Source organism: Nerophis ophidion, linkage group LG04 (genome assembly GCF_033978795.1).
Source record: "Nerophis ophidion isolate RoL-2023_Sa linkage group LG04, RoL_Noph_v1.0, whole genome shotgun sequence".
In the NCBI taxonomy this organism is placed as follows: domain Eukaryota; kingdom Metazoa; phylum Chordata; class Actinopteri; order Syngnathiformes; family Syngnathidae; genus Nerophis; species Nerophis ophidion.
In genome coordinates, this window is record NC_084614.1 from 66184940 (window position 1) to 66210586 (window position 25647).

The 25647-nt window shown below is 41.9% G+C and overlaps 1 protein-coding gene across 1 annotated transcript in view; it reads left to right on the forward strand.

Annotated features, from left to right (window-relative positions):
* The first annotated feature begins 19085 nt into the window (after nucleotides 1-19085).
* The window catches only part of LOC133551767 (polypeptide N-acetylgalactosaminyltransferase 10-like), a 243181-nt gene continuing 236619 nt past the window's right edge, over nucleotides 19086-25647 (forward strand). The window contains exon 1 of the mRNA XM_061898831.1: nucleotides 19086-19559. Coding sequence (XP_061754815.1) covers nucleotides 19401-19559 — 159 coding nt within the window. The 5' untranslated portion in view covers nucleotides 19086-19400. The remainder of the gene's footprint in view (nucleotides 19560-25647) is intronic.

Sequence of the window (25647 nt, forward strand, 5' to 3'; positions counted from 1 at the left end):
TGCTGAGGACTTATCCACGTTTGACCCATTTTAGCTGCTTGATATTTCTGATTGATTACAAAACTTTAAGGAGGTTGTCACAAAAGTAAACAAGGTAGGCACACTACTCGAACTTTTAGATACTGTAATATTAATTAAGAATTATAAATCCACTATATTAATATATATATATATATACATATATTAATATATATATATATACATATATATATATATATATATAATATATACATACATACACACACACACACACACACATATATATGTGTATATATATATATATATATATATATGTGTGTGTGGGAAAAATCACAAGACTACTTCATATATATATATATATTTATATATACTGTAATTATATATATATATACATATATATGTGTGTGTGTGTACGTGTATATATGTACATATATATGTACATATACCTGTGTGTGTGTGTGATATATATATATATATATACACAGTATATAGATATATATATATATATATATATATATATATATATATATATATATGTGTGTATATATACAGTATATAGATAGATAAATAGAAAGATGTAAACCTTGAAGTGAGGACATAGATGTTGTAAGTATTTGATATACTACATTACCCAGAAGGCTTAGCGCTTAGGACTGGAACTAGTAGTAGGTCTGAGCTATGTTGGAGGTCAACAATTGGGTTGTTTGAGCAATCTAACGATTATTAATTGTTATTGCTGGTCCTGCTTTGTACACAAAATAAACATAAGTTTTGTTGGACAGTTGATTAGAAAATGACGCTGATGGGGCAAAATGTGCAGGGATGTTGCGGGCATTGGACAAAGTTGCGAAGCCACACATATTGGCTGAATTTGCATGAAATGGCGCGATCGTGACGGTGCAAATTCCTGGAGGGACCGCTTCGGAAGCTCCATCGTCATAAAAATGCAAGGAGTGTACTCGCTCTTTTCATTAGATACTGTAAACATTGATCTTTTTTTTATTTTTTATTTTTTTTAAACCCAGCTGGTTATCTGTTCCTCCTGTGTTGGGTATCGAACCGAAACACATGCTCAGTCGCTCCCGCTGAGCACGACTTCCATTAGTCAGATTGGCGTTTGAAGTTCATCTATGTCTATAGGATCATGCGGACTTAATGGGCAGGTGAACACTGCATGGGTACAGCATCTGTGAGAGGCTGGATAATGAAGGTTCTTGCATGCACGCACACACACACACACACACACACACACACACACACACACACACACACACACACACACACAAACAGACACACACACACAGTACATAAGGGGGGTCTTAAGATCACACCAAGTACAAGCCCTTTGGGGACAGCCGGAGGTAGCGTGATGAGATTGTGAGCAGATGTCGAGGACTGTAAAAGTCACATGCGATGTGGAATCAAGGTCAGGAATGTAATCAACTTATACGTCCATTGCAATTTGATGAGAATCTTTTACAAAAAAAAACAAAAAACGCAGTCCCCCTTAATGTTATATGTGTCATTATTCAACTGTGAGTAGTCCTCGCTGTTGTCCCCCCTGTGGCAAGGGCAGACAATGTTACGTGGCACGGGATTGGCTGACTTGCAGGAAATGACAACGGCGGCGTACTGTTGACTTCAAAGAAAAGCCATTTGCGCATCTGCCAACTTGTCAAGGACCAGATAAAGAAGAAAAATGAAGCAGGAGAGACCAGGAATGGTTGAGCCAAAAAAAAAAAAATGAAAAAATTGCTCAAGTAGAAGAAGAGTTTCTTTAGAGCAGTGTTTTTCAACCACTGCACACTAGTGAACCTGAGATATTGTCTGGTGTGCCAGGGGAGCTTGTCATTTCAACTACCGTAATTGGGTTAAAAATATTTTTTGCACACCAGTAATTATATAATTAGAATCCGCAAATGTGCCGTTGTTGACTGTCGGTGCTGTCTAGAAATTGTCAGAGTAACCGTGTAATACTCTTCCATATCAGTAGGTGGCAGCAGGTAGTTAATTGCTTTGTGGATGTTGGGAACATGGTTTGTCTAGATCACAATGTGCAGACGAAAGCGGGAGGCAGTGTACAGGTAAAAAGGCGAGTGCCGCTAAGAAAAGGCATTGAAGCTTAGGGATGGCAATGCAAAACGAAGCTAAAACTGAACTGGCTGGAAAGCAAACAAAAACAGAATTCTGGACCATAGCAAAGACGTACAGCGCTTGGAGCAGCAGACGGCGTCCACAAAGTACGTCGGAACATTACGTGACAATTAGGGCTGTGAATCTTAGGGTATCCCACGATTCGATTCAATATCGATTCTTGGGTCGCGATTCGATGATATATCGATTTTTTGGATTCAACGCGATTCTCGATTCAAAAACGATATTTTTCCGATTCAAAACGATTCTGTATTCATTCAATACATAGGATTTCAGCAGGATCTACCCCAGTCTGCTGACATGCTAGCAGAGTAGTAGATTTAAAAAAAAAACTTTTATAATTGTAAAGGACACTGTTTTATCAACTGATTGCAATAATGTAAATTTGTTTTAACTATTAAAAGAACCAAAAATATGAATTATTTTATCTTTGTGAAAATATTGGACACAGTGTGTTGTCAAGCTTATGAGATGCGATGCAAGTGTAAGCCACTGTGGCACTATTGTTCTTTTTTTTTTTTTTTTTTTAAATGTCTAATGATAATTTAAATGAGGGATTTTTAATCACTGCTATGCTGAAATTATAACTAATATTAATACTGTTGTTGATGATATTCATTTTTGTTTCACTACTTTTGGTTTGTTCTGTGTCGTGTTTGTGTCTCCTCTCAATTGCTCTGTTTATTGCAGTTCTGAGTGTTACTGGGTCAGGTTTGGTTTTGGAATTGGATTGAATTGTTATGGTATTGCTGTGTAGTGGTTTGTTGAATTGATAAAAAAAAAAAAGAGAGAATCGATTCTGAATCGCACAACGTATTCGATTCGATTCGTATTCGAATCGTTTTTTTTCCACTCCCTTAATGACGATCAACAACAAAATAGGAGCACAAGACAAGAACTAAAACACTCCACACAGGAAAATACCAAACAACTCCAAATAAGTCACTGCGTGATGTGACAGGTCATGACAGTACACCTACTTTGAGACAAGACCTATAGTGATGCATGGTTGGTTATTGTTTGACATCATATCCAACAATTGCAAGAACAACTTTTTATCGTCAATATCGGCTGCTGAGTTTCAATTTTTAATGTTTTCTGCTGGTGGTGTGCCTCGAGACTTTTTCAATGAAAAAAATGTGCCTTAGCTTAGAAAAGGTTGAACAACACTGCTTTGGAGAATGGCTATTCAGCTAAATTGTTAAATTTCCAGAAAGACAAGGACGGGGGGCCGGACTTCTGCCTCTTCTACAACCAGCATGCTCTATAGTACCCATTTGATTTGGCTCCATTTACAAACCACGTTTCCATATGAGCTGGGAAATTGTGTAAGATGTAAATATAAACGGAATATAATGATTTGCAAATCATTTTCTACCCATTTTTAATTGAATATGCTACAGAGACAACATATTTGATGTTCAAACTGATGCACTTTTTTTGTGGAAATAATCATTACGTTTGGAATTTGATGCCAGCAACACGTGACAAAGAAGTTAGGAAAGGTGAAAAAGCTGAGGAAGTCTCATCAAACACTTATTTTGAACATCCCACAGATGTGCAGGCTAATTGGGAACAGGTGGGTGCCATGATTGGGTATAAAGGCAGCTTCCGTGAAATGCTCAGTCATTCACAAACAAGGATTGGGAAATGGTCACCACTTTGTGAACAAATGCGTGAGCAAATTGTCAAACAGTTTAAAAAAAACATTTCTCAACGGGCTATCGCAAGGAATTTAGGAATTTTACCATCTATGGTCCGTAATACCATCAAAAGGTTCAGAGAATCTGGAGAATATACAGTATGTATATATATATATATATATATATATATATATATATATATATATATATATATGACAGGAAGTCAGGGGAAGGTTAATCACTTGGCAATGCAGTTTACTGAAAATTATGCAAAGTGCCGAAGTTGGAATGACCACAAAACACATTTTAAGATATTCAATAGTCTACTGCTATCTGGCGACTAAAGTGGCTTGTGCAACCCCTTAATTCATCATATTTTATGTGTCAGGTAAATCGCGACGAATCCCTTCCAACTGTACATTTTTTGATTTCGTGAGGAGGGGGTGACTTTTCCAGGGTGTACCCCGCCTTACGGGACAAGAGGTAGAAAAATGGATGGATGGATGCACAGTCTTTAATTGGCTAACAAAAATACCAGCCAACTGAACTGTATCTAGTATCTTTTTTTATTTTTGCGTCACGGGCCAGGTGCACGTCAGTGCACATTCATTTGTGCGCTGTGCTAAGCGCACCTCCAGGAGCATGCCAGGCGCGTGCCAGTCCGGCTGCAGCAAGCAGCTGCAATCAATCATCTGCAATCAAAACACCTGTTGAAACGAGAAGCCCTGCCAGCACAACCTGTTATCCTGGGCCAGAACGTAGCTACCTGTCGTGTACAGTAAGCCAAACCTGTCAAGCTCTATGCATGCTCTCCCTCTCTGTGTTTTCTCCTCCCCCGTGATCATTGTGCGTGGTCCTGTGTCGTGTCTTTCCAGCAGTATTTCCTCCGTTACCGCGTTACGAGCTGTGCGTCTCGTCTCCCCATATTCCCTCCGGTTCTCTGGCTGCTCCTTGAATCTCGCCCTCCAGCCTGGACTCTCCGCCTTCCTGCCTGTCCCAAGGACCTTCGAGCAAGCCTTGCCCTTCTTGTTATTCCGCCTCTTGCTCAACACTCAAGAGCTTATCCCCACACATAGTCACACACCACACATATTTGAGTTGGTTTCACACTTCGTTAATAATATATATATATATATATATATATATATATATATATATATATACATATATATATATTTTTATATGTATATATATACATATATATATATATATATACATATATATATATATATATACATATATATATACACACATATATATATATACATATATATATACATATATATATATACATATATATATATATACATATATATATATACATATATATATATACATATATATATATACATACATATATATATATAAATATAGCTTAAACAACGCCGCTCCTGTCTGTGCCGTCGTCTTCCTCGTGTACATGTAAAATTTTGAACCCAAACCAAAGTGAGACAGCCGGTTGTGTTCAAAGGATTTTTTTTCGTTGCCGTTTTGTTTCATTTTAGTGGCCTGATCACCCTGGGAGTCACTCCGGAAATGTTTGGTTTTATTGCACTCGCCCAAAACATACACAAAAACATCTCTCGGACGATCAATAGGTTTTATTTACCTGACCCCGCGCTGCACCGCCGCCGCTGCATTGTCTGCTGAAGTGGATTGATGCTTGCTAATTGTTTTTCACAAGGCGCTCAATGGCTTTCAATGGAATGGATGCGGCTAATGGCTCAATACGCAAAGGCCCGTCGATCACGCGTCGGCCACCAGGAGAGTCGAAACGCCCTGCAATTTAGCCTGATATTTTTTTTTGTTTGGATGGGTTGGGTGGGAAAGTCACGCTCTGGGCCTCATGACACTAGCAGGCGAGGTTATAAAGTGAAGGGCTGCTCGATCAACGTAAATCCCCACCTCATTCAAACGTTTCCATGGGAGTTTGGGGGGGGGGGGGGGGGTCATCCATAATTCATGCCATGGAGGAAGACACGGAACAGATTGAATTGTCACAACTCAGGCTGCCAGACGGCAGGTCGGGCGACAGAGCGTGAGTCATCCTAATCAGGAACAGAGAGGGAAAGGATTAGTGCAATGAATCACAGATAAATAACAACTAGTCGGGTGGGGCGTTTGACTCCATTACTTTGATAGACAAGGCTGAAAATTAACAATCAATTATTCTGTCTTTTCCCCTATTATGCAAATAATATATTTTTTATCGATGTTCTAACTTTTGTTTGCTTCACTTTTGAAAGACACCTAGTCAAAAACTAGGCTTTGCTACTAGGCTTTGAAGTGAAGTAAATTATATTTATATAGCGCTTTTATATAGTGAAACCTAATATCTAAGTTACATTTAAACCAGTGTGGGTGGCACTAGTAGGAGGTGGGTAAAGTATCTTGCCCAAGGACACAACGGTAGTGACTACGATAACAAAAGCGGGGATCGAACCTGGAACCCTCAAGTTTGGTGAATTTATTAACGTGGACCCTGATTTAAACAAGTTGAAAAACGTATTCGGGTGTTACCATTCAGTGGTCAATTGTACGGAATATGTACTGTACTGTGCAATCTACTAATAAAAGTTTTAATCAATCAATCAATGCTGGCACCATACTTGCCAACCCTCCCGAATTTTCCGGGAGACTCCCGAAATTCAGCGCCTCTCCCGAAAACCTCCCGGGACAAACTTTCTCCCGAAAATCTCCCGAAATTCGGGCGGAGCTGGAGGCCACGCCCCCTCCAGCTCCAAGCGGACCTGAGTGACGTGTCGACAGCCTGTTTTCACGTCCACTTTCCCACAATATAAACAGCGAGCCTGCCCAATGACGTTATAACTGTAGAATGATTGAGGGCGAGTTCTTGGTTTCTTATGTGGGTTTATTGTTAGGCAGTTTCATTAACGTCCTCCCAGCGCAGTCATGTTTTCGTCTACTGTAAAGCAGTTTTTCTGCCGTAAACAGCAATGTTGTGACACTCTTAAACAGGACAATACTGCCATCTACTGTACATTTATATGTGACAATAACATTTACGACTTTTAGAGAGTGCAGAAGAACGAGGAAGATACAGCCATGGCGACGCCGACGACGAGTAAGAGGAAGAAATACCCCTTGAAGGTGTTCAGCATGGTTAGACAAATAGTGACAGAGAATAGAAAAAGGATGGACAGTTCAACTCTTCACTCAACAATGAGTAGATGAGTGTTATGTGTGTGTGTATATGTGTAAGTAAATGAACACTGAAATTCAAGTATTTCTCTTGATAGAAGGAGAGATGAAGAGAGCGAGGCCACAGGCTCACAGATGGGGCAGGGGCGAGTACCTGTAAAGGTGAGCCAGTTGCGATACCCTTATCGTATTTTGCATATTCTTCTCTGGTAGACCCAGTGACCACTTGGAAAGACAGGTTGGCAACCGAGAAAGAACGGTGACAGCGAGGAAAGACTGCTGACATCTGGGAAAGACTAGAGCCGGGGTGCGGAGGCTTGGCAGGCCAAAGCACAGCCTCCGTGAGGAGGAACCCAAAACCAATCGCTATGGAAAGTTATAATAGAAGATACCCCCGGGGTCGGGCGAGAGCGGGGGAGGATGATCGACCCACTGGCCAGACCAATGTTATGACCATCAATGACGGACAATCGACTACGGAACAGCTAAGCGATTTATCCCGGGTCTGCAGGTGTGGGAAGATATGCAAAAATGAGAAAGGTCTCAAGATACACCAGACCAAGATGCACAAGATGCAACCTGAAAGTAATGTGCAACGCACAGGGAAACCTGGTGAGACGGAGGAGAGGCTGGGGCAGGACACAAACCACAGTCCCCAGAATCTCCAGGCACATGATGGAGATGGGGGCAGGAGAAGCATCGCTGGTGTGACAGAGGCAGCAGGGCACCATAGTGAGAGGGAAGTCACTCAGGACACCAGACGGCATGGCCAGAACACTTGTGCTGGAGACGTTCGGAAAGAACGAGTGAACTGGCCAACTGCAGCTGAAAAGAAAGAATGGGATATGTTTGACTGTGATGTCGACCAGGTGCTGGAAGCGGCACTCGCAGGAGACGTGGGAAAGAAGCTCAAGGCCATGTCCTCGATAATCTGGAGTATAGGCGCAGATCGCTTCGGAAAGAGAGAACAAAAAGGCAGAGTAAACATCCAGCCCAAGGAAAACAGACGCCTGAAGGAGATAGCAATCCTTAGAGGAGATCTGCGGAGGCTTAAGAAGGCCTTTCGTGAAGCAACAGCAGACGAGAAACCAGCTCTCACAGAATTGTGAAACGGCCTGAGGGAGCGCATTAAGATCTTGCGACGAGCTGAGTGTCACCGCAGGAACAGGAAGCGGCGGTTGAAGGAAAGGGTGGCCTTCACAAAGAACCCATTCAACTACCTGTCGAAACTCCTGGGTGATAAAAGATCAGGAGAGTTGAAAGCAACAAAGGAAGAGGTGGAGGAGCACCTTCGGCAGGTCCACAGCGATCCCAGGAGGGAGGACAATTTGGAGGTGATGGAGAGGCTCATTAAACCAGCTGAACCAACTATTCCTTTTAAGGCGGAGGAACCAAGCTGGCAGGAAGTCAGCAGCTTCCTTAAGAAGGCAAGAGGAAAATCAGCCCCGGGGCCAAATGGCATCTCGTACAGTGTTTACAAGCATTGCGAAAGGCTCAGGAAACGACTCTGGAAGCTACTGACGGTGGCATGGAGGAAGAATTTCCTTGCTGATGAATGGCTGGTGGCTGAGGGATGCTTCATCCCTAAGGAAGAAAACTCTTCAGGGATTAAGCAATTCCGTACCATCTCCCTCCTCAATGTGGAAGCTAAGCTCTTCCTGGGGATTCTGGCGAAGAGGTTGACCACCTTCATGTTGGACAATGGTTACATGGACACTTCAGTTCAAAAAGGTGGCATTCCAGGGGTATCTGGCTGTCTCGAACACACCAGCGTAATCTCCAAGATCATCGAGGATGCAAAGAGGAACCACGGAGACCTAGCAGTTCTGTGGCTTGATCTAACAAATGCCTATGGAACGATACCCCACAAGTTAGTGGAGCTGACTTTAAAGACCTACCACATACCAGAGCAATTCCAGAAACTCTTGCGGCAGTACTTTGACGGATTCAACATGCGATTCACCTGCGGAGAATTCACCACCAACTGGCAGAGACTAGAAGTGGGCATTGTCACTGGCTGCACAATTTCAGTGATTTTATTTTCTGCAGCGATGAACCTTCTTGTCAAGTCGGCAGAGAAGTTATGTCGAGGCGCAGTCCTTGCAAGCGGAGTCCAGATGCTACCCATTAGAGCGTTCATGGACGACCTTACCATCACAGCAAGATCAGTGCCAGAAGGAAGATGCATTTTGGAGGACCTGATTGAGCTTACTAATTGGGCAAGGATGGAGTTCAAACCTGCAAAGTCCAGAAGCCTAGTTCTGAAGAAAGGGCGTGTTCAGGAACGGTTTCGCTTCAAGATCAGGGAGAACATCATCCCAACTGTCCAAGAGAAGCCTGTGAAGTGCTTGGGGAAGTGGTACAGGGCAGATCTCAAAGACCGACTGAGTGTGAAAGAAATGTTTAGCCAAGCAGAAGCCTGGATGACATCCCTAGAAATGTGCGGCCTCCCGGGCAAGTGTAAGGCCTGGGGTTATCAACATGGGGTTCTCCCCCGTCTGCTCTGGCCACTCCTAGTTTATGAGGTACCTGTATCCACAGTTGAGAGTCTGGAGAGGAAGTTGAACACCTACTTGAGGAGATGGCTGGGTGTCCCAAGAAGCTTCTGTTCCATTGGACTGTACAGCACAGGAAGCAAGCTACAGCTGCCAATAACATCAGTGGTGGAGGAGTACAAGGTGACAAAAACACGCCAGGCTATAATGCTACGAGACAGCAAAGACGAGCGAGTACGACAAGCAGGCATTGTCGTCAGGTCAGGCATAAAGTGGTCAGCTAGCGAAGCGCTGAGGGAGGCGGAGGATCGACTGCATCACGCGGACATTGTGGGATCAGTAGCCCAGGGAAGACTTGGTCTGGGTTGCTCTTCCAGAACAAATTGGAACAAAGCTGACCCAAAGGAGCGGCGAGGCTTGGTGCAGAGGGAGGTCCGAAAGGCTGAAGAGGAAAGCCGGCATGTCAAGGCAGTAACCATGAACAAACAAGGCAGCTGGACTAGATGGGAGAGTGTAAAAGACAGATCTCTAACCTGGAAGGACATCTGGAGCATGGAAGGCCACCGGATTAAGTTCCTGCTGTGTTCTACATATGATGTCCTGCACACCCCATCAAACCTCCATACTTGGGGAATGGTAGAGAGTCCCAGCTGTACACTCTGTGGAAAGATAGCCAACCTGGAGCATGTCCTCTCCTCTTGTCACTCAAGTTTAGCAGATGGCAAGTTCCGGTGGCGTCATGACCAGATCCTTGCTCAGCTGGCAGAGGGTGTTGAGCAGGCCAGGAAGAGGACAAGGCAGCTCTCTAATGGGCCTCGCTTCATCCACTTCATCAGGGCAGGTGAAAGCGCAGCAGCAGGAGGGAGGAACAAAGGAATCCTGGCCACGGCAAGCGACTGGGAGATGCGGGTCGACCTGAAGAAGCAGCTGAAATTCCCAGAGGAGATAGCCCACACAACCCTGAGACCTGATATTGTTCTGTGGTCTAAAGGAACTAAACAGGTGGTGCTTATCGAGCTGACAGTACCCTGGGAAGAGAGGATAGAGGAGGCGTATGAACGCAAACTCAAAAAATACCAAACCCTCATCCTCAAGAGCCAGCTAAATGGATGGAAGGCCTGGAACTTACCGGTGGAGGTGGGCTGTAGAGGCTTTGCGGGGCGGTCGCTCTGGAGAGCCCTCGGACTGCTGGGGGTCGAAGGGCTGGCTAGGAAGCGGCTGGTAGCCAACACCACTAAAAGGGCAGAAGAAGCATCACGCTGGATTTGGATACAAAGAAAGGTGCGGTGGCAGAGCCGACCTACTGAAGGACTAGGGACATAGAGTTGGGTGGCATTCAGCAGGGGTAGAGCCAGGACGCTGGATCTGCCGTCGAGCCCCTCCGAAGCGTCATGGGCTTAATTCGACGAAACGTTAATGACGGGGGGTGCCCATTTGAGAACCTTCTGATGCCAACCAACTGATGTCCAGTGAAGGTATGCGGTCAAACTTAGTCTTGACTCAGGGAGGAGGACGTCCCTGCCATGCAGAGTCCCGATGGTGCCTTGATAGAAGGAGAGATGAAGAGAGCGAGGCCACAGGCTCACAGATGGTGCAGGGGCGAGTACCTGTAAAGGTGAGCCAGTTGCGATACCCTTATCGTATTTTGCATATATATATATATATATACATATATATATATATATACATATATATGAAATACTTGACTTGGTGAATTCTAGCTATATACTCCTCCCCTTTTAACCACGCCCCGCCCCCGACTGTCACGCCTATGGTTCATGTTTTGTTTTGGTCATGCTATGTTTAGTTTTTTTGGACATTTAGTTCTGTTTTACATTTCCTTGTTTGTCTTACCATGCCAACTGATTTAGTTTTCTGTCATGTCTGATCATTAGTTATGTATGGCCATACTACCCTGAGCATCCCCAATCTCATCTGTTCTCAAAGCTAAGCAGTGTCGGTCCTAGTTAGTACTTGGATGGGACCTGCTTAGGAATACCAGGTGCTATTGACCTTTGGACTCTAAGTTCCTTTTTTTTCACTCCCTGTTTTGTTTCCATAACGACCAATCAGTTCACCTGTGTTGTCTAACACCTGTTTTCACTTATCATGTTCATTATTTAAGCCACAGTTACCAGCTAGTCAGTTGGGCAACATCACCTCATTCACGCCCTCGATTATCTGCGTCATGCCTTGCAATGCTGTCCATTTTGTCCACGTAAGTTTTTGTTATTCATGCCACTGCGCAAATGTTTTTGTTTCATGTTTGTAGTTTATAGCCTTTGTGCTAATCTTTTGTTTCATAGCCCAGTTTTTTGTACCGCCATTGTGTGCGCTTTTTGTTGGTTCCTGTATTTAGTTTTAGTGTTAAAATAAAGATTTCTTTACCTTCACGCCGTTTCCACTCCATTCGCTTTGCACCTCGGGAAAACAAACCAAGACCAAGTCCAAGCCTGACACCGACCTCTTGTCTGTTCATTGGGAACTCAGAGTACGTAAAGTTTTTTTTTTTTGATAATTTACATACAATTTTTCTGACACCATCCATTTTCTACCGCTGGTCCCTTTTGGGGTCGCAGGGGGTGCTGGAGCCTCAGCTGCTTTCGGGCGGAAGGCGGTGTACACCCTGGACGAGTCGCCACCTCATCACTGGGCCAACACAGATAGACAGACAACATTCATTCCACACTACTAAATAATATAGTTACGGTATGCATGATTCTTGCGGATTGAATTAATATCAGTATCGAATCGGAAGTGAAAATATTTGGGACACCTTAAACGCCCACACAAGCACTGATGGCGTGTTTGTAAAACTAAGTAATTGGCTAACTAGTTGCCATCTATCATTGATAGAGATAGTAAATATAGGAACTTTTTGGCTTTTGTGTTTCATGCTTAAAATTGCTGTGATTGGCACATTATCACTTTGGTCATTGGAGGCAAATAGTTTGGGCATCCCTGATCTAACTGACAGGGTAAGGACATTTAAGGTATTCCAATATTTTTATATGCACTCAAGGGTTTCATCAGTCCATTTAAAAAAAAAAAAAAAAAAAAAAGATAAGAGAGACTGTCGCCATATTTCTCTGTGAAATTAAATATGGGGACATTTCATTCCTGTTTGCAGCAATTAAAAGAAACAAAGAAGACTACAAATACATTTGCTGCCTGTTAAAATTTGAATGGAACATCTCTAAACTGTTTGCGATTGATTTTACAATCACTGGCCCCGGCTGTCCTGTGCGCCTTATTATATCCTGAAAACAAAACGTTTTTGTTTCTTCTCACTTTTTTTTTTTCTTCGTAAACATTCTTCTGACTGTTTTTTTTTTTTTTTATTCTATTTTTGCCAAGCACTTTTTCAATCCATACTGGGTGGTACAACAAGTGTAACGCTGATGCAACAAGCAGGTAGTGCAATAAATTATTTTTTATCACTCTGGGGCTGTTTTCTCTTCAATAATGCACAAGAAGAACTCGCGATTGGGTTGGGAAGTGTGCTAAAAATGCAACTGCACGGTTTGAGACATTTAACCTAAGCGAAAATAGCTCTTAAAGGTTTGTAAAGAAAATGATGCATTTTATACATTTCCGTATGTATTAATAATGTGTAGCGCATAATTTTCCCACCTAGCAACACGTTATGGAGTTTCGACATTGAAAACATATTTTGGCATTGTAGAAAAAAAAAGTAATGATACTTCCATTTTGTGGAGAACACTCACATAAAAGAATCAATGCAATATTTTCTTAGATCAGTGATTCTCAAAATAGTGGTATGAAAGCATCGTCTTAAATGAAAGTACAGTGTTTTATTTTACTTTATTCAAACACTGTGTTACTGTTGGAACGGTGTGGAATGTTACAGTGGCCAAAAATATTAAACATACCGTATTTCCTTGAATTGCCGCAGGGCATATAGTATGCGTCTGCCTTGAAATACTGCCGGCTCAAACTCGCTTCCCAAAATAATTAGCGCATACTTAGTATTACCGCCTGGTCAAACTCATGATGTCACGAGTGACACTTCCCCTGTCATCATTTTCAAAATGGAGGAGGCTGATTTCAATACCGGTAATTTGAAATTGCATAAAGGGAAGAGGATTAAGAGCTATTCAGTAGGATTTAAGGTCCAAGCTTACATCACACTTAAAATTTTTACTGCATACCTTTGGTAAGTGCTGGAGTGAGAAGAGGTTTTAAAATAATTAGCGCCCCGGCGGCAATTCAAGGAAATACAGTACTTGTTAATTAACATTAATATTTAGCCCTACTAGTCTCCTGTTTTTTAATGTTGGTCTTGGAGAGCCAAGTTTTTTTCTGAGGAATTTTGAGAACCACTGTTTTAGATTTGTCATTTTCAGTCATTACATTTCATGTTAAACTTTTTTTTTTCAGTGACAGTAATGCTTTTATTTTTTTATTTTCGCAGTAACATTTTTTTCCTACTGATTTTGAACTTAATAACAGTGTTCGGGCTAAATGTGAGTTGCTTAAAGTAGTCATTAGGGGTGTGAGGATCGACCGGCCATAGATCAGTATCGGACAATTTTAGTGAAAAAATATGTGATAGCCATTGCCGATCAATGCCTTTTAATGCGGAGCCCCTCTGGCTGACAATAATAAACTGTTAGCGACCAGCTAATTATGTGTCTCCATACAATCACCTCTATTACAGCAAATAAACCACATTTCTTAGAACCTTAAGTACCATTATCACTGTGGGATGAAGATAAACATGTTACACATTTCGAGCAAGCCAGGAGCAACCAAAAAGCTAAGCTGGATTTAAACAAAGGCAATAAATGAGTGATTAATGAAAGTATAAAGTGATAAGCAGAAAGTAGATATTAAAAGGAAATTAACAGGTAAATGAATAATTCTGGAGAGAGGATAATATATCAACAAATGTTGGTGTGCCAGCATCGTCACAGTCAGTCCAAGACACGTAACATGGTGGATCCATCCATAAATTGGTGTCGATACCAAGGGTAGTACTAATTAATGATTTAAACTAGAGTGACAAGTTTGATTTTTTTTAAGCCACTTTTTGTTTTATTTTTGCCAATGTTTAAAAACTCAAGGAATAAACAGAAGGACTTTTAGGTAAAAACCCAAATGATTTAAGGGTAGTAGATAGTTGTTTTCGCTTTTGTTTAGTTATTGTGTGATATTGACTTTGTTTTTCTCAAACACTTTTATGAAATAGAAGACAATAAGTAATTACTTTAAGTATTGTGTTGATATTGTTTAACTGTCAATAGCCCTCACCATACATGAATTTAAATATGTACCGTTAATACATATGATTGATATTGGTAGCGGTCAATTTCACTCGTGGATGTTAGGTATCGGAATCGGCAGCATAAAACGCTAATCGGATATATCCCTAGTTTTTATTTTTTGATGACTAAGTATTTTGCTAGAGTATTTTCAAATTCGGTTCATTTCAAAACAATGCATATTTTAGAGCCAGCCCTCTTTTCCCGATTACAAGTTATTGGAAGCAAGTTAGAAGCAAAATGTAACCATAAATTAATTTAAAAGGTATCTGTTAATTCAGAATGCATTGGGTTTAAAATAAAATGCACTAATTGTAAGTTTATCTTGTGTTTTTTATGTTGATTTAATAAAAAAAAAAAAAAAAATTAAATAAATTATTTAAAAATTTAAATTAAGAAAAATAATTATAATAAACAAATCTTCTGCGGCCCAGTGGTTGGGGACCACTGACGCAAGGCATATTGCAAGAACTTCTGGTTTCCTAGCAAAAAAAAAACAAAATATAACCATACATTTCATTTTTTGTAGTGTGAATCATTCATATTTATATAACAAAATACAAACCCGTCTCTTTAAATCACACGCATGCGCAGATGTGGTGGTGGGGGTGTTGAATTCCGATGGGGCGCATGTATCTCGTCAGAATACCTGTGACATACTTGCCAATTTTCCGGGAGACTCCCGAAATTCAGCGCCTCTCCCGAAAACCTCCCGGATGAAATTTTCTCCCGAAAATCTCCCGAAATTCAGCCGGAGCTGGAGGGGGCGTGGCGGACCTGAGTGGGGACAGCCTGTTTTCACATCTGCTTTCCCACTTTATAAACAGCTTGCCTGCCCAATCAAGTTACAACATCTACAGATTTAAATAAAAAACTGCACACACAAGGAGACGAAGCAGAAGAACGAGGAAGTTACAGCCATGGCGACGCGGTCTGTAATAGAGCGATTCTATGATGTCTGTTGCCATCTCCTGGTGAATGTTGGTTATAGCGTTATGGGGTTGCTTTTTGATTGGCCAATGATTTACGTGGTGTTGTGCACCTGACGGCAAGTGAGGGAGTCTTTTCTGAAGGCCACAGTAAAGAGACATAACTTCATCACCTCGCCTGGTTATTGACTCCAACCCAATATATTACACCGAGCAAAATGAAGAAATAAATGGCAGAACAAAGGTTAGTCAAATAGTGAAAGGTAAGTGTTGTTGTTGTTTTTTAGTAACCAGCAAACACAGTACAGTTAGTAGAACAACTGTGTTTTTATTACTCTGATTTGATAGGTGCTGTCTGAAATTCAAATATTTATTTTATTTATATATATAATAAAATAAATATATATATAGCTAGAATTCACTGAAAGTCAAGTATTTCATATATATATATATATATATATATACATACATATATATGCGCTGCTGGTCCGCCTCCGCTTGGGATGGTTTCCTGCTGGCTCCGCTGTGGACGGGACTCTCGCTGCTGTGTTGGATCCGCTTTGGACTGGACTCTCGCGGCTGTGTTGGATCCACTATGGATTGAACTTTCCCAGTTTCATGTTACACTTGCTCAACATCCATTTCTTTCGGTCCCCTAGAGGGGGGGGTTGCCCACATATGTGGTCCTTGCCAAGGTTCTCATAGTCATCATTGTCACCGACGTCCCACTGGGTCGTCATTGTCACCGACGTCCCACTGTGTGTGAGTTTTCCTTTCCCTTATGTGGGCCTACCGAGGATGTCGTAGTGCAGGGGTCGGGAACCTTTTTGGCTGAGAGAGCCATACAAGCCAAATATTTTAAAAAGTATTTCCGTGAGAGCCGTATAATTATAATTTTTTTAAACACTGAATACAACTATATGCATGCATTTTTAAGAAAGACCAACATTTTATAGTATAACAAGTCTCTTATTCTTTGATATAACATTGTTATTCTAGGGCTAACCAAAAATAAATAAAATACGTCTTAACATTAATCCGACTTCTTGAACTGGTGCGGTAGAAACTGGATGGATGGATGAAAATGCATGAGAATGTTTTATATTTTGAACGTTATTTTTGATACTGTGATTACCAGCGGAATTATTCATTACTTATCGTGTTAAGCAATGTCAGCTAAGATTTATCTGAGAGCCAGGTGCAGTCATCAAAAGAGCCACATCTGGCTCTAGAGCCATAGGTTCCCTACCCCTGTCGTAGTGGTTTGTGTTGTGGTTTGTGCAGCCCTTTGAGACACTAGAGATTTAGGGCCATATAAGTTAACATTGATTGATATATATATATATATATATATATATACATATATATATCTGTGTTGGCCCTGCGATGAGGTGGCGACTTGTCCAGGGTGTACCCTGCCTTCCGCCCGATTGTAGCTGAGATAGGCGCCAGCGCCCCCCGCGACCCCGAAAGGGAATAAGCGGTAGAAAATGGATGGATGGATATACATATATATATATATATATATATATATATACGCCCCAAAACACGCCTCCGCCCCAACCCCGACCCCCACCTCCCAAAATCGGACGTCTCAAGGTTGGCAAGTACAGGTGCTGTTCATATTATTAGAATATCATGAAAAAGTTGATTTATTTCAGTAATTATATTCAGAACGTGAAACTTACATATTATATCAATTCATTACACACATAGTGATATATTTGAAATGTTTATTTCTTTAAATTTTGATGATTAGTACTGACAATTACTGAAAATCCTAAATTCAGTATCTCAGAAAATTAGAATATTAGTTATGACTAGTACCAAAAAATATTTTTTTAGAAATGTGGGCCAACTGAAAAGTATGAACATGGAAAGTTTCAGCATGTACGGCAATCAATACTTAGTTGCAGCTCCTTTTGCCTGAATTTCTGCAGCAATACGGCGTGGCATGGAGTCCACAAGTCTGTTGCACTCCTCAGGTGTTATGAGAGCCCAGGTTGCTTTAATAGTGGCCTTCAGCTCTTCAGCATTGTTGGGTCTGGCATCTCGCATCTTCCGCTTCACAATACCCCATAGGTTTTCTATGGGGTTAAGGTCAGGTGAGTTTGCAGGCCAATCAAGAACAGGGATACCATGGTCCTTAAACCAGGTACTGGTAGATTTGGCACTGTGTGCAGGTGCCAAGTCATGTTGGAAAATGAAATCTTCACCTCCATAAAATTGGTCCGCGGCAGGCAGCATAAAGTGTTCTAAAACTTCCTGGTAGACTGCTGCATTGACCCTAGACCTCAGGAAACACATTGGACCAACACCAGCAGATGACATGGCACCCCAGACCATTACCGATTGTGGAAATTTGACACTGGATTTCAGGCAACGTGGATTCTGTGCCTCTAATGTTTTCCTCCAGACTCTGGGACCTTGATTTCCAAAGGAGATACAAAACTTACTTTCATCTGAAAACATAACTTTGGACCACTCAGCAGCAGTCCAGTCATTTTTGTATTGAGCCCAGGCGAGACGCTTTTGACGTTGTCTCTTATTCAAGAGTGGCTTTACACAAGGAATGCGACAGCTGAAGCCCATATCTTGCATACGTCGGTGCGTGGTGGTTCTTGAAGCACTGACTCCAGCTGCAGTCCACTCTTTGTGGATCTCCCCCACATTTTTGAATCGGTTTTGTTTGACAATCCTCTCCAGGGCGCGGTTATCCCTCTTGCTTGTACACTTTTTTCTACCACATCTTTGTCTTCCTTTCGCCTCTCTATTAATGTGCTTGGAGACAGAGCTCTGGGAACATCCAACCTCGTTGGCAATGACCTTTTGTGTCTTGCCCTCCTTCTTTAAAGTATCAATGGTCATCTTTTGGACAGTTGTCAAGTCAGCAGTCTTCCCCATGATTGTGTGTCATACAGAATCAAAACGAGAGACCATTTAAAGGCTTTTCCAGGTGTTTTGAGTTAGTTAGCTAATTAGAGTGTAGCACCAGGTGTCTTCAATATCTGACCTTTTCACCATATTCTAATTTTCTGAGATGTTGAATTTAGTGTTTTCATTGGTTGTCAGCTATAATCATCTCCTTTTTGGCAAAAAACACTTGAAATGTATCAGTCTGTTTGGAATAAATGTATACATTCTACAAGTTTGACTTTCTAAATGGAATTAATTAAATAAATTAACTTTTTCATGATATTCTAATAATATGACCAGCACCTGTATGACCTGTGAACGCCTGAATAAAGCAATTACCTTATAAACTGAATGGTGACACCCACAAAGAGGTTATATAAATATTGTATTTGATATATTTTTATGTTTGATTTTAATACCATAAATATTAACCCCTACTATGCCACCCCCCTTTCTGCGTATTTCCGAGGTGCACCTGAAGGCAACAGGTGGCTTTCTTAATTCTTCATAAATGTATTTTTCTCTTTAATTCTGGCTTTTAGCTCCACTATTACGACGGCTGGAACATGTTTTTGTTTTATACATATTTTTACAAAAAGTAATTAGAAGTAAAAGTTGAGAACATCTTCCACTTCCACCGCCTCCGTCCCTCCCTCCACACCGCTGTATCCTCGCCATCTAGCGGCAGAAAGCGCGCTCCCTTCCGGCGTCACGCGGCTCCGGGGTCCTTCCGTCCCGCCGCTGTTAAAAGCTGAAAGTTCCCTTTCAATTCGGATACAAAGAAGCGCGGGGCTGTCTTTAACAGCACCACCATTAGCACGCTCCCTTGCCGGAGAGATGCGGCGGAAAGAGAAAAGACTGTTGCAGTTCGCCGGGATCCTCATCGCGGCTCTGCTCTTCCTCCCTAACGTCGGCTTGTGGTCTTTGTACCGGGACCGGGTGTTCGACAGTCCGCCGGACACGTTAGACGCAGCGGGCGCTGTACCCCAGATTCAGGTGAGCCATGGCGGGGTCGTTGTGACATGTACGCGGCGACGTGTCTTCTTGAGCGAGGGTCTCTTTTCCGGAGTTGTAGTCAGAGATACAAGATTTCGGGTTGTGGTTGGCGATGTGGGGCCTTATTTTGAACCGTGTTCGAGGGACAGTTGAGCGGCAACGGTGACCAGGATGTGTCCATTGAGGCCACGTAAGCTAACGCGGAGCTAGTAAAGTTACAATAACACTGACTTCAGGAAGTTGTGAGAGTGGTGCGTTCACTGACACTAGTCGCTGCTGCTAGGACTCCAGCGTTAGCTTGACTTTTTTTTTTTTTTTTTGCTACGACTTCTAAACCATTTCCCCTCTTTTTTTGTGGACCCCTCTTTTGGGTGCGTTGTCATAGCGACCCAGTTTGACCAAACTAGCTTCTCAATGGAGGGATTGGACCCACAGCCCAAACTTCATCCGGTTTTGTGTAAAACATAGAATGCATGCTTCCCTTCACTATTATTTGCTTTGAGTCCATCCATCCATTTTCTACCGCTTATTCCCTTTTGGGGTCGCGGGGGGCGCTGGCGCCTATCTCAGCTACAATCGGGCGGAAGGCGGGGTACACCTCATCGCAGGGCCAACACAGATAGACAGACAATTTAGTGTTGCCAATCAACCTATCCCCAGGTGCATGTCTTTGGAAGTGGGAGGAAGCCGGAGTACCCGGAGGGAACCCACACATTCACGGGGAGAACATGCAAACTCCACACAGAAAGATCCCAAGCCTGGATTTGAACCCAGGACTGCAGGAACTTCGTATTGTGAGGCAGACGCACTAACCCCTCTGCCACCGTGAAGCCCTTGCTTTGAGTCACTTGAGAAAAGCGCTATATAAATATAATTCACAATTTGTATTTTGTACATCATGTGTACAAAGTATTAATAAAGTAAACAAGTCATACTTTAAAGGGGAACTACACTTTTTTTTTTTTTTACATCTTCTTCCCCTTATCTGAGGTCAGGTCGTGGGGGCAGCAGCCTAAGCAGGGAAGCCCAGACTTTCCTCTCCCCAGCCATTTCGTCCAGCTCTTCCCCGGAGGATCCCGAGGCGTTCCCAGGCCAGCCGGGAGACATAGTCTTCCCAACGTGTCCTGGGTCTTCCCCGTGGCTTCCTTAAAGGCCTACTGAAACCCACTACTACCCACCACGCAGTCTGATAGTTTATATATCAATGATAAGATATTAACATTGCAACACATGCCAATACGGCCTTTTTAGTTTACTAAATTACAATTTTAAATTTCCCGGGGGTTTCGTCTTGAAAACGTTGTGTAATGAATCTGATGACATGTATGCAAGACGTCACGGGTTTTAAGGAAATATGAGCGCTGCACACACACACAGCTAAAAGTTGTCTGCTTTAACGGCATAATTACACAGTATTTTGGAGATCTGTGTTGCCGAAGCTTTTGCAATTTGTTCAATTAATATTGGCAAAGTCACAGTAGAAAGATGGAGTTGGGAAGCTTTAGCCTTTAGCCACACAAACACACGGTGATTCCTTGTTTAAAATTCCTGGAGGTGAAACTTTCCTATGGATCAGAGTGCGGTCAAGCCAACATGGATCCCTACCAAATGTCAACCATCCGGTTTCGGTGAGAAAATTGTGGTAAAAGGTCGCTTCTTACCGGAGAAAAGCTGAGCTTGTGCCATCCATAAAGCTGCCGTCGACTCCCCTGAGACACTGCGTGTCAAGACACCCGTGGAGACACCCTTCCGACTATCAGGTACTATTTAACTCACTAAAACACTAGCAACACAATAGAAAGATAAGGGATTTCCCAGAATTATCGTAGTAAATGTCTCTAAAAACATCCCAATGCAATCGCGTTTTTTTTAAACTTTTTTTTTTTCATCATTTTTTTTTTCTAGTCCGTCGCTATCAATATCCTCAAACATGAATCTTTTATCCCCGCTCAAATGGGGAAATTGTCGTTTCCTCGGTCCGAATAGCACTTTTTGTTGGAGGCTCCCATTAAAGTAAATGTGAATATGTGAGGAGCCCCCACACATGTGACGTCATCGTCTGCGACTTCCAGTTGAGGCAGGGCTTTTCTCTTAACACCGAAAGTTGCAAACTTTATCGTGGATGTTCTCTACTAAATCCTTTCAGCAAAAATATGGCAATATCGCGAAATGATCAAGTATGACACATAGAATAGACCTGCTATCCCCGTTTAAATAAGAACATCTCATTTCAGTAGGCCTTTAAAAGGTATCTGTTAATTCAGAAAGCATTGGGTTTAACAAAAAATACACTAATACTTTTTTTTCCAATTTTTGTTTTAACCTTTGTTTAACATATAGGATATTAAAAGAAAACAAGATGTATCTCTATAAAGGATCACTAACAATAAAATATGCAGTATAATCCTAGTACTATTTTATATATAACGATATTGCTACCTGCCCTTTCCTGCATGAACGTGCACTAGCGCCATTTACAGGACTAGAGTAGAACAGCGTCCAAATCTGGACTTTCGACTAATATTTTGAGGGGGCACAGAAAGGTCCTGCTCATGAAAGTGTTAAAATAAGTAATATTAAAAAAAAGAAAAAAAAATCTACAAACTTGGGATTTAACCACAGATAAGTGCCGGTGGGTGTATGTAGAACGTGTAGTGATCTGCGCATGCGTATGAGTGCAATAGTTGCAATAGAGAACAAACCATCCATCCATTTTCTACTGCTTATTCCCTTTGGGGTCGCCCTAGGGAGGCGTTCCGGTGGCATCCTGACCAGATGCCCGAACCACCTCATCTGGCTTCTGTCTTGCATAAGAATTGTGAATCATAGGGGTCCCTATGATTCACATTTTTTATTTTTTATTTTTTTAAAAAACAATTCAATTTAAAGCAACAGGGGCAACATCATAAAATGGATACTGAGTGGATTAAAAAATTATAGTCAAAAAGTGCATTAAATAAAAGCTTTACTAATAACAGATGTTTTCAATTGTCTCTTTAAAGTTTCAACACAGTCAAGAACACAGAGGGACCGGTGCAAATTGTTCCAGAGTCTGGGAGCTATAGCCTGGAAAGCCGGGTCTCCACGGGTTTTAAAACAAGCACATGTTTTTGTTTTTTTTACGCATTCTAACTCGTAAATAAACTCTAGCCAAAGTCATCTTACAATAGAGTCAATTGGAGCCGCTGTATTCCGCCTCTAAAGCGCTCTAAAGAACATCTAAACACCTCCATCATAGTTTAATAAATACGCTGTAGTCCATCCATCCATCCATCATCTTCCGCTCATCCGAGGTCGGGTCGCGGGGGCAACACCCTAAGCAGGGCAGCCCAGACTTCCCTCTCCCCAGCCACTTCGTCTAGCTCTTCCCGGGGATCATATAATGCATAAATCATGATCATTAATGAATAGAAGTTTATTTTTAATTTGCTTTCCCTAAATATATTTAAGTGTTCATTATATTCTCTTCATACAGTATAATATTAGGCTCCATTATTGCTGTTTTTACGTTCAAGCTTTTATCCAATCAGAATTTAGCTAGCTTGCCCCCAGTGCTGTATGAAATCTGCCGGAGGTGTTCTAAATCTAAAATGCAGCGATCTGTGCAGTGTCTGTGAATGGGTCTCATACAGTTGATAGACAGTTGCGATAGCCAATCGGATCACAATTTGTCGACGGGAAGTCTCCCTAGGGTGCCTCAAATTGAACGTGACAATGTTTATCATTCACAATTCTTATGCAAGACAAGCATGTTTTTCTTTTTTTATGCATTCTAACCCGTATACAAACGCTAGCAAAAGTCGTCTTACGATGGTGTCAATTGGAGCCTCTCCATTCCGCCAAAAAGCGCTCTAAAAAACCTCTAAACACCTCCATCGTACTTTGATAAACACTCTGTAGTATAATGCAGTGGTGGGCCAGCAAGGCCTTCTCTGCTGGCCTAACATAAATCCATCCATCCATCCATCCATTTTCTACCGCTTATTCCCTTTTGGGGTCGCGGGGGGCGCTGGCGCCTATCTCAGCTACAATCGGGCGGAAGGCGGGGTACACCCTGGACAAGTCGCCAAGTCATCGCAGGGCCAACACAGATAGACAGACAACATTCACACTCACATTCAAACACTAGGGCCAATTTAGTGTTGCCAATCAACATATCCCCAGGTGCATGTCTTTGGAAGTGGGAGGAAACCGGAGTACCCGGAGGGAACCCACGCATTCACGGGGAGAACATGCAAACTCCACACAGAAAGATCCCGAGCCTGGATTTGAACCCAGGGCTGCAGGACCTTCGTATTGTGAGGCAGACACACTAACCCCTCTGCCACCATAAATCATGATCATAAATTAATAAAAGTTTATTTTTAGTTTACCTACTCTAAATATATTAAAGTATTCATTATATTATTTTCATGTAATATTAGGCTCCAGTGTTGCTGTTTTGCGTTCAAGCTTTTAAAGTTAAATTACCACTGATAGTCACACACACACACTAGGTGTGGTGAAATTACTCTCTGCATTTGACCCATCCCCTTGTTCCACCCCCTGGGACGTGAAGGGAGCAGTGAGCAGCAGGGGTGGCCGTACTCGGGAAATATTTTGGTGATTTAACCCCCAATTTCAACCCTTGATGCTGAGTGCCAAGCAGGGAGATATTAGGTTCCGTTTTTATAGTCTTTGGTATGACTCGACCGTGGTTTGAACTCACGACCTGCCAATCTCAGGTCGGACACTAATGCAAGACAAGCACACGTTTTTCTTTTTTTTATGCATTCTAACTCGTAAATAAAGGCTAGCAAAAGTCATCTTACAATGGAGTCAATTGGAGCCGCTTTATTCCGCCGATAAAGCGCTCTAAAAACATCTAAACATCTCCATCATAGTTGGATAAACACGCTGTAGTATAATACATAAATGCATAAATCATGATCATTAATTAATAAAAGTTCATTTTTAATTCAATTTCCCTAAATATATTAAAGTATTCATTATATTCTATTCATGTAATATTAGGCTCCAATTTTTCTGTTTTTACGTTCGAGCTTTTATCCAATCAGAATTTAGCTAGCTTACTCCCAGTGCTGCATGAAATCTGCCGAAGGTCTTCTAAATCAACAATAAGACAACCTGTGCAGTGTTGGCGAATGGGGCACATACAGTTGATAGACAGTAGCGATAGCCAATCGGATCACAAGTTGTTGACAGGAGGACTCCCCAGGTTGCCTCACGTTGAACAAGACAATGTCTCCTGTGATTGGATACTCACTTGTGACTCTTAAGTGAGTATCCAATCACAAGTTGTGAGTTGCAAATGCAGGAAGTGCTAGGAAAATCAACAGAGCCACACGAGAGCCACACTTGTAATAAAGTTCATAAGGAGAATCAGACTACGTGCTTCTGCTTGGATGCTATAGTAGTCACAATACATTACTTGCATAATATCAAGGATAAGTATTTATTGAAGGTATCTGAGACTGTATTCATTTAGCACCAAAATAAGGCAGCCTGGTTACTGCCGTTTATAATGTCACCGGGTTTCGGCGCCCAACCTTGGCCATCAACTTCTTTGCCATTAAGCTTAGTTTTAATCTGGAGTCCAGTCATAATCACATTGACAGACTCTTGCATTTCCTTAATCTGACGTTTCATTTGAGATATAATGTGATCCTTTTCATTATTTTGTGTTGTCAAAGCATTCACTTTCTCTTCAATCCCAGCCACTTTTCCTCCCACCTCATCCATTTGTTTACAAAGTGTTGCAGTATCATTCCTCACATTCATGTATTTTGATAAATATTTATTGTCTATCGAGCCTAGCACCATCTCCGTTCAGCCTCGCTCCCTTTTTATTCAAAATTGTTATTACTTCATGGAGAGTATACTTCCCTAATTCTCGACATATAGGCTTTTTTTCTGCCAATTTAGTTAATAGTCTGAAGGCTTTGAAGTTCAGAAGTGGGCAAAGGTTAACATGTCCTGCTAGCAATTGTCGGCAGCGGTGACTGAAACGCCAGACGGTGTACAAGCTGGCAGTGTCAGCAAACCGACCTGGAATTGTCAAGATCTGTAGTCGGGGAAAAGTGCCAAA